This window comes from Coenobita brevimanus, chromosome 101 (assembly GCF_032717465.1).
Source record: "Coenobita brevimanus isolate Jiangsu-jjx chromosome 101, ASM3271746v2, whole genome shotgun sequence".
In the NCBI taxonomy this organism is placed as follows: domain Eukaryota; kingdom Metazoa; phylum Arthropoda; class Malacostraca; order Decapoda; family Coenobitidae; genus Coenobita; species Coenobita brevimanus.
The window spans coordinates 10,858,774-10,869,070 of NC_137054.1; the positions used below are offsets into that span (position 1 = coordinate 10,858,774).

The following is a 10,297-nucleotide window of genomic DNA, read 5'->3' on the forward strand; positions in this document are numbered from 1 at the left end:
TCAGGGAATTACGAACAGCTGACTCATTACCCGTTGCCAGTGATGGGGTTATGTACAACACATGCAACTCAAATCTTATGAATTCATATAACTTCGCAGCTCCGCCTACACTCCACACTTGTCAATAAACAATCATTGATGCCAAATCAGTCACTCGGAGGCAATTGTGTGCTGAATTTAGGGGAATGCACAGGAAACTCTATTTCATTGAGTAAACAGACCATAACCAAACAGAAAGTCATTTTCAATTATATAATCGCAGGTAAACAGTCGTCATGTTTTCAGCCTGCAGACTCAATCTTTCCCCTGTAAAATTTTACACTGGTTAAACCAGGTACTGTTTACTGTGAAAGAGCCGACTGTGATCACTGCAATATGTAAAAATATATCCATATCTTAAAGTAAAAGGTTAGTCATTAATTTTACATGTGTAAAGCTGAGCAACAGCTAATTTTTACTTCCACGAACATTGATTTAAAATACTGTGTCTTCATCATTATTTTTTTGGCTAGAGTTACCAAGAAAGTTATAGATTTATCGAAATATGTTTTACATACGAGACCTGTCAACTCAGCTGGTTGCGTTTCAAAACAATGGATTGTTTGGCACAACATTGCACCAGTTATTTTCCAAGCTATTTCAGCATAGATGATATATTAGCAACGAATGAGAAGCTTCCATGCAAATTTGAGAGGACTACTTGTGATGTCGGTATGTTGCAGCTTACATTATTATATCGGGCTTACAGTAGTTGAACATCAGTATGCATTTATTTTCAGATCGACTGTGTCCTTCCTTCCATCCTCCTTGACAAAGGATATTTTGAGGTCAGAGCGTGACCTGTGGTAAGAACTTGATATAAATATATCATAAATGAGTCTGTAATATATGAATTCTTGCCATTTTCTCTTACTAGTGCAATTCCACCGATTAACAGGACGTTGGGTTGAGGATTGCTGGGACAGCCTGCTGGTATACTATAGTGTGTTGGCTTAATTGATGCTCCTCCAACTACCACAACATTTGTTCTGTATGTGCCCAGAAATTGTTCACCAATGTGCCTGAAACTGTGTAGTGGCAGGTTCTCTCATTCACGGGTTTCTATGTGCACTGAGATTGTTAAGTAGTTTAATTACCTAGTCTTTATCAGTTCAGTTGATAGGTGAGGAGTATTGCCTTTTCATCGGCACTCCTCTTGTCAATTCATTTTTCTAGTTTATTATTTTTCTCGTGTTTTGCTCGTGTGTCTTTTGTTTTGTTTTGTTTTGTATTTTTTTTTCTATTCTTTGCTATTTGTTAACGTATTCCTCTTTCTTTCCTTAATTTCTCTCCTTTCCTCCATATATGATGTAAATAGTCTTTTGTTCTTCCTATATTTTCTTCACTAAACAGTAATTGTCCTATTAAATTGTTTTCATTTTCTGTATAAGGCTGTTGTAGGTGTTCTTCCATATTTATATAAAATCTCTCTCTCTCTCTCTCTCTCTCTCTCTCTCTCTCTCTCTCTCTCTCTCTCTCAACTTACCCACACCATGAAAGAATGTGCAGTATTGGTTATAGCAACAAAATCTTTGTTTATGTGTCATTCTGATAAGAAAAGTCATAATAGTAATCCTGGTAAAATCTTAAATAATTGTCATATTCCTTCAGGTCAGAGATCCAGAGGTTCATGATCTCAGTTTTGTTGGGAATACAACCCTACTGCCTTGATACATTCATTATATTTCCCTCATACCTGTAATGTTTTGTATGAAGGCTTTCTGGACAGATTCAAGGTTTTGGGCTCATGATGTGTGTGGTGACAGTAACTGGCTTTAGTAATTGAGTATTATGAGATGGGACTAAGATTATGTAGGCTTAAATAACAGGTGAATAATAATTGGTTTGGCACTGCTGGTAGTTCTGTAACTTTTGTTCACTTTCTTATTTCTTGGTCCTATTCATTTCAGTTTTTAATGAGAATTAAGGATGGGATAATAATAATGACTGCCAGTAATACAGATGTTTCTGTTCCACTTTTAGGTTACTTGGATCCATCAAGTGGAAGCAAAGATGTTGAGACTGGAAGTAAGCTGGAACTGCCATGCTGGTTGGCTCGTTCCCTTGCATCCCGGAGACAGATTGTCTCATGTCGGCTGCCCAAGACCTTCAGAGAGAAGTACAGGTTAGTGCTGTAGTGGCGTAGTTAAATAACTAGGCTAGTGTGCTATGTAAACCAACTAGTATCTTATGCTGCGCTACACATCGTCATTTTGTTGTTATATTTATCTAATTTGAGCTCAGGAATGTCATTCTAATAGGCTTCAGTTTACTGATGTGTGAGTCAGTAAACCATAGATTTATCATTGCAGTTAACATTCATTCAGCCCCGTTACTGTACTGGAAAAATTTGGTAAAGTGATAATTCAGTTTGTGGTAGGTGGTGGTGACCATCATCCACTCACTTGATGTAGAGCTGCATACTTCTTCCTTAGCCTTTATCATTCTGTTTTAGTGTCTTCACTCCTCTCTGTATATTTCTCCCATCTTTCCTGTCACATCTTATTGCTTTTCGTTCCTTTACTGGTGGCTTTACATTGAGTGACAAGCCAAATGGTTTCCTGTAAGCCAAGAAACCATTTACTACGCTGGGTGGTAACCATATAACCAAACCATACTTGTTCCCTACGTGTCAACAAGTGGGTTGGTGGAAGATTAGTGCCCTTCCCCATAAAACAAATAACTCAAAGTCAAATGGCCACCCCTTATGGGATTTTGGCGTCTGCAATAGATAGATAGATAGATAGATAATTCAGTACATAGAGGATTTCATGTAGTCATGCTTATTCACTGTATGTAAATAACCTGCTGTATAGCAGTAGTTTGGTTGCATCCAATTTCTTAGTAACAGATTTTCCATCATTGACCTGTACTGTATTTTCATTTGTACTGACCCATCAGTTTGAGGATAATGAGAAGGTAATCTGCATAGATCAATTACTGAATGGTGGCATGCATCGTAACAATAAAACATGAGAGAGTATGAGGAACAGTGAAGTTATTATAGCTACATTATTAATCACTTCTGTTAGAGGAGTCTTTTTTAAGCTGAGATTATAAGGCATTAGCCCTAAAAATACAGAGTATTAACTTTGGTTCAGGATAATGAATGTTAGATAGTAGGACATTCATATCCCTATATATTTTTTTTTTTTTATATATATAATTTCCTCATTACAGGGAGATCTTGAAGGCAGATGCAGTTCTGGTGGACCTTCACACTCTTTCCCCTCATTTCTATGAGTTTGGGCAACACCTCCTTCCTCTGGCTGGAACTGAAGCATCCACATTGGGCACTCTTATGGTTGAGGTTAGCTCTATCCTAGTTACACTACATTTGTACTATCACAATCGCTAGTTTCTTTACTCCTCTGGTGAGAAAGAGAAGCAGAGGACAACGTTAGAGAAAGGTCTGGGGAGCAGATATTGGCATTTTATCAGACACACACGCTCACATATACTGTACTGTACATACACACTACAGAACTGCCATTATCCCTTAGCCTACCCATCGCTTCATCAACCATGTCATCCCCCTCCCTCTTGCTGGGGGGTAAAAAACTAATGATTGTGATAGTGCAGTACTTATTCACACATTGTCATTGTTTACATTTAGCTGAATATTTGGAGAACAATAAAACTTTACTTAAATCCATATGAATGACAGTGTATGTTTTAAAAGGAAAAGTACGGTAACTACACTGCACTGCAATAGTAGTACTGCAAGTCTCAGAAAACTTAGGATTTTAAAATGTCCTTACAAAAATTTGACTAATTTTCATTCATTATTGTCAGTATAGATGACACTGTGACAGCCAGTATGGCTATACCCGCCATCAGGCAACTTGTCTCTTAAGCCCCACCCCCTTTCTGAAGTCATGGCCCTGTCCCTTCTCACCCACTCTACAGGCAGTGGATGAGGAGAGACAGGGCTTAAGAGACAGGTTGCCAGGTGATGAGTATAGTGAGTGATGTCATTATCCTACTCTACTCCTCCAGTGTTGTTCCATTGGTAGCTAAAGCTTATTTCCACACTAATCCTCTAGACCCTACGAGAACGCCTGCGTTTGATCATGGACAACTCACTCAACACCCCAGAGGATGATGCTGGAAAACGCCAGGCCAAGTTAGATCAACTGGAGCGCTCCCTCTTTCTCACTGGCCGCCGCACCTTCCATGACCACCAACTTTGGCTTTCACGGAGAGCACACATTGTTACTACTTCTCACATGGTCACTCAGCAGAATAAACGCAAGTTTTCAGAAGTTAGCTGAGATATTTTGGTCATTTTACTACACTTATAGTTTGAGTGTTTCATAGATGAAGTTTGTGGTCGTCAGGTCTCTGCTATGTGATGCTGGAGATTATTTGATTTGTTTCTCTTAAATTGACAGAGAACTTTCAAACCTCGTTCTAGAGGTTACTTGAGAGTTCTTGTTTTTTATTCTGTTGACAATAGTTGACAAATGTTTCTTTTAAATGTGTTTTGGGAAGCTAACTAAAAGCTACAGTTTTAATATTTCACATTTTTATGACATTTTTAATGGATTCATGTATCAGAGCTTCTCTTTCTTATGATATTTCATATTCTCTTTTTTCTTCATTCTTCTCTTTCAAAATATACCATACATGCTATTTATCTTTGCATAGCCTGAATAATTAGCAAAACATACTATACAGTAGATTTTAAAACTTTTAAAGAGTTTTGGCTTTATTGCAGTAAATATGTTCTCAGGTGACAGACATATTGTGCATCACCATTAATATGTAACAGAAGGTCATAAATGCTCATTGGAGCAGGTTTTAACCCTTCAGTGACAGCTGATGATTTTTGCATTTTGCACTGGGTAATATAGTTGTAGTTGGGGGTGTTCACCATTAATTCGCTTGTTGTCGTGCGCCTTTAGGTGACTACACTGAGTGACAAGGCAAATGGTTTCCTGTAAGCCAGGAAAGTATTTACAGTGCTGGGTGGTAACCTTGTAGCTAGATATCAGGGTGATGTGGTGCCTACTATGGTGCCCCTGCAGACTGGGTGGAGAGATGCAAATGCAGCGTCCGTTCAGGAACCAAACCTTCACAATCTTCCCCCATGCCTTGCTGGGGTAAGGTGCTTTCCACCACAAAGGAACATCGGTTCACTGCATGGCACCCCTGCAGGGGCAGTTGCTTGCCTGCAGTTAATGGATCTGCTCAGCCAGACAGACTGGGGTTACTCTACTACTACTCTGGCTAATGTCAGGTGAAAATACATGCCACAGGGAAATCTGTCCATGTAGAGTTAAAATCTATATTGACTAATCCTTCGGTGATGACTGATATGGAGTATAAAATTTACTGTGGCCAGTGCCTTCAAATATATACTGGTGAATACAGTTATGTATATCATCATCATCATCATCATCTGGACCTCCTTTTCCACCCTAGGGCAGGGTGAGGAGTAATAACGTCCAGACAGCCCAAGTTTGTCTACTCCAATGGGCCATGCTTCCATTCACTCATCATTCAAGCACCTGGAATCCTGGTTGTATCTGATACACCAAAAACATTCATCACATTCTGTAGCTTCACATAAATGTATCCGATAGAGTCAGTGTATATAAATGTATATAAATTCCCAAAATAATTAATATGATTGCATCTGGACCATGTTGAGAAATAAACATTGCTTTTTAGAAAATAATGATACTTTTTGTAACTTTACTTTTTTATGCAAAGAGAAAGAACCCAAGGCTGAAAGCCTGCAAATTTTGTTCTTTCCAAAGAAAACTGATTAAAGAGAATTCCCAATTCAAGATCTGTTGTTTGAAGTGCTAGGGCACATTTTATTGAAAAGACTGGAAGTCATAGACACTGGGAAAGATAAAATGAGGAAGACATTTCCAGAACTGATCAGTTGCATACATGAAACACTGTGAGTACCAGTTATCTCTTTAGGTAAAGAGTTGGACTGAAAAGAGTGAGAGTGTATATCTTGGTGGGGGCTGCATGTCCACTGTCCACCTTACTGAAGACATGCAAGCAGATACTTCAGGAGAACAGTGATTAGAGAACTGTAGTAGCAACTGTACAGAGTGAGAAAGAGCAAACATTGGCAAAGAGAGAGGTTGAGGGGAGTCAGTGAGAGGAAGAGGGTTGACTGAAATGAAAAGCCTTTGACACCACTCAAAAATAGTGCTGTATATGGTGAAGCCTCCACACATGAGAGCTTTACTCTATACAGAGGTGAATAAGGGCTTCACACAAAGTCAGCAAATGAGTGGGTTAAAGAATACATCAAGCACACCTAACCTCTGCAAAATTGTGATTGCTAGAGATGGAATGTTATCATTCCAAGACAGAACATGAGAAATCATACCAGTATGTTAAGAGATAATGATTAAAGGATGATTATGTGGAAGATTATGCTAAGTTAAGATATATTGAATTTCCTTACCATTAAAAGAAATGAGGCTCTTTTTTTTTTTTCCCCCCCGGAAGAAATAAGAAACAAGCCAGGTAAGTCAAAGCTTGATCCTGTGTTTATTGTACTGACTTTTGCGATGGACACTGTAAGAAGCAGGTGGAAAAGTGAAGGATGAAATCATCAGAATATGATTGGATAGAGCTGAAGTACAACAGAAGTACAACTCAGGCCAGGATGTGAATGAATAGAACCTGAAGTAACCACTCAGGCCAGGTGAAAGAAAAGAACCTGACATAACCACTAGTGATAGTTTCAGGAGAACAATGGCTGTCTACAACTGCAGCTACTGAAAAGGGACAGAAAATCTGAAGGCACAGTAAAAGGGATAGAAGCTGTACAGGGTAGTCTCAATCAAAGATTTGTGCCAGACTTTGTAGTAGGCCTTTGAGATTTGTACAACAGCAGAGTTTAAGAAAAAGTTTAAACTATATGAATGACATCCAGATAATCCAAACATAGGATATCTAGTCACTGAGAAACTTGGATATTATTTGACTGAAATTTTAGTAGATTCAGGGACAAACTGTTCTACCTATTGGAGAAAATGACAAAAAAAAATGTGGCATATTGAAAAGGACGACTGTTGCAGTCAACTCCAGTGACCAGCTGGGTCTGAGTACATGCTTTCTTGGCAACATTAAAATATGATTGTATGATATTGACAAAAACTCATAGAATTACGAGCATTTGTAGAAGTATGCAATAAATTAAAATTGTCATCACTAGGACTTTATGTTTCAACATATTACAGATGTCTGATAAAAAATATGAACTATGCTAACCTTTATTTAGAACTTGATAACTTACCTTCATTACCACAGCCTGTAAAACATAAACTATGAGATTTTAATCGTCATCATCATCATCCATACCTCTTTATCACCTTCCTTCTTGGTCTATCATCCCTTCTCCCACACCCAGACTTACTCAGATATACCTTTTTCACCACCCTATGTATACTCATTCTCTGTGCATGACCATACCATCTAAGTTCACACCCTTTGATTCTAGTGTACACAGACATCCTACTCCATATCTTTCACAAATCACTTTTTTCCATGTTCTGTCCACTTTGCACACTCAACGCAAATTTCCCAACAACACCATGTTAAAGTAAGTTCTAAAACTCTCATGCATGTCTCTCGCTGCCACCGTGCTCAGACCTCTGTTTCTCATCAAGACTTTCATAACACCAGCCATTTCCTTCCCTGTGAAAAAGCCAAAAGTATATTTGACACAGGATCATCCCATGTTTATGTGATGAAATGGATGGCAAAACATTGTAATTTAGAACTAGCTGAACTGGAACCAACTGTCAAGATAGGAAATGAAAAGTACAGTATGGTTACAAAATTTTACCTGAATGCTCCTCTCTCTTTAAGCAAAAAATACATATACGAGGTTATGAGATGTTCAGACTCAAGTGATTAATAAGGCATAAGTGAGCAAGTTGGAAGATGGAGAGAAGCATGGCAAAAAGGTGAGCCAAGTTTTTGAAAGCATTAAATACATGTGGCTCATTTCACTGGTGTAGCTTTCACATTTTTTTTTTTTTTTCTCTGTTTTTGTATCATTCCTTACCCCTTTTCTCAGGTGGGAATTAAGGTTATGATGATGATGATGGCTGATCCTGCAGGATGGTTAATTTCATAGTTTCAATTGTTTTTCCATGTGAAAACAACAGTACTGGTATATGGAGAAGGTGTATTACTTTTGTTCATTGTCCATCATACATTCATTCACACCCAATACTCTTTTGCCTCATCAGGAGCACAGGAACCTGGGGCTAGGCTACTCAGCCCAAAGTGTGACCTGGCTCACTCATCGCTGAGTGACATTATGTGAGGAATAAACTAACAACCATCCCATGGACAAGCTCAATGCAACTGGACTGCCTCAACCACCAGGTATCATTTGGTTAACTGGTTGCCACCTAATGTAAGAAATGGTTTCCTGAATTACAGGAAACCATTTGGCTTGTCACTCGATGTTGTCACCCAAAGGCAGTGCTACATTGAGTAAGTGGATGGTGGGTCCCCCCACCTGCCACTAAGTTCTTTTTTAATAAACTAAAACCCTTTTAAGACAGACTAATTGAAGGGAAAGTGCCTATCATAACAGGTTGTCCATAATACAGTAACCGCTTGATTATCCAGACAGTCCGCATCAAGTCATGCTCCGTATCCGTTCATTAGCCTGTGTCTCTTTTATAACAGTATCTGGATTTCTTTTTCTGTAACCGGACATGACAGTTCCGGCTTCGGTGGCTGGTCGGCCGACAAAGTCCAAAAAGTTCGTTCCATGGCTTACCAGTCTCTCGGTCCATGCACAGGTAATAGATCATAACCCACTAGCTAAGCGAGAATGGCTGTACAGATCCCTACCATGTGGTCGAAATCAACCTGCCACCCCCATTGCCGGTAACATACCAGCAGTGTGCGAGGAAGACAGAGCGTAACCCACAAGCTGAGTGAGAATGGCTGTACGGATCGCTACCGTATGGTCAAAATCACCCGACCACCCTGATCACCGGTAACATTCTAGCAGCGCAAGAGGAAGACAGAGTGTAACCCACACGCTGAGCTAAAATGGTGCTATGGGTCCTTACTAAACGGTGAAAGTTCCCTGGCCAGAACAATGGGAATGTACAGTACTGTCCTCAGAGTAGTAACACAGAACCTAACCCACCAGCAGAGCAGAAGTGCCCATCCACCACCTCACCGAACGGTGAAAGCCTTGTGGTATCCCTCGCTTCTCCCCTTCCCCCCCCGTCCCTCCTCGATCCCTTCCCATGCTTACCACTGCTCGCCTTTTCTCCCTCCCTCTCCCTCAGTCCTTCCCCAATCCCATGCATCGCTCACCATCCCTGTGTGAATTTTTTAGTTTTTTGTGATTTATTTGAATACTGTTGGTCATATCAAAATTCCAAAAAGACCATGAGAAAGTTCATGAAATTCTGCATCTAGACATATGCTTAGCTCTTGCATGATGTGGACAAAAATTTTGCTCTAGGATGTTGGAAAATTATTTGAAGGTATTATTTACTGTCCAACAAATTCATTCTCATTGCTTGTACTTTTACTAATCAGTTTTGTGCATTTTTATTAGCTTATAGTATAAACACCAGCAAAGAGGATGGTATACAATTTATACCAATATAACCTATTTTCAGGGGGCATCTTGAAATTGAAAGAAATGTTTTTCTTTGTTCCATGGTCAGCCATTATTCTTGCTGTCTCAGAAAATTTTTGAATTCCCAAGAGGGTTAAAAATACTGCAACAGTCGTCTTCATTGATTTTTTTTGTGGACTTTTGTTGTTTATGCATTAATTTCTCAGTGTCTAGCGTTACGTTGGATATTGCCATATGTGTTTTGATGTCTTAATACAGTTGAAAGACCAGAGAACACTGCCAAAATTAGGATGGGTACTGTACATTATAGGTAGGATATTTGTGGATTTTTGTTGTTTATGCATTGTTTTCTTAGTGTCTAGCATTACACTGGATATTCCCATGTGGGTTTTGATGTTTAAATACTGCTGAAAGACTGCAGAACACTGCCAAAATTAGGAGGGATACTGTGCATATTGGTAGTTTTTTGTTGTTGTTTATGCATTGTTTTCTTAGTGTTTAGATTATATTGTATATTGCAGTGTGTGCTTTGATGTCTAAAAGCAGCTGAAAGACTGCAGAACACAGCCAAAATTAGGAGGGGTAATGTACATATTGGTAGGGCTTTACTTTTTTTTATTTTTTCAATGCTTTGTTTTCTTAGTGTTTAGGATTATATTG

General features: G+C 39.0%; 1 protein-coding gene across 1 annotated transcript; it reads left to right on the top strand.

Annotated features, from left to right (window-relative positions):
- Window positions 1-591: 591 nt before the first annotated feature.
- On the top strand, window positions 592-4,595 carry Psf3 (DNA replication complex GINS protein Psf3). Its single transcript, XM_080284260.1, has 4 exons — window positions 592-711; window positions 2,023-2,164; window positions 3,220-3,349; window positions 4,086-4,595. The coding sequence occupies exons 1-4, from the start codon at window positions 594-596 to the stop codon at window positions 4,311-4,313; spliced, it is 618 nt and encodes a 205-aa protein (XP_080140386.1). The 5' UTR covers window positions 592-593; the 3' UTR covers window positions 4,314-4,595.
- Window positions 4,596-10,297: the final 5,702 nt, after the last annotated feature.

Bases quoted from the DNA above. Each gene is read 5' to 3' on its own strand.
- Psf3 (XM_080284260.1), top strand. From the start codon at position 594: ATGGATTGTTTGGCACAACATTGCACCAGTTATTTTCCAAGCTATTTC. The intron at 2,165-3,219 runs GTTAGTGCTGTA...TCCTCATTACAG, and splicing joins ACCTTCAGAGAGAAGTACAG to GGAGATCTTGAAGGCAGATG. The intron at 3,350-4,085 runs GTTAGCTCTATC...CTAATCCTCTAG, and splicing joins TGGGCACTCTTATGGTTGAG to ACCCTACGAGAACGCCTGCG.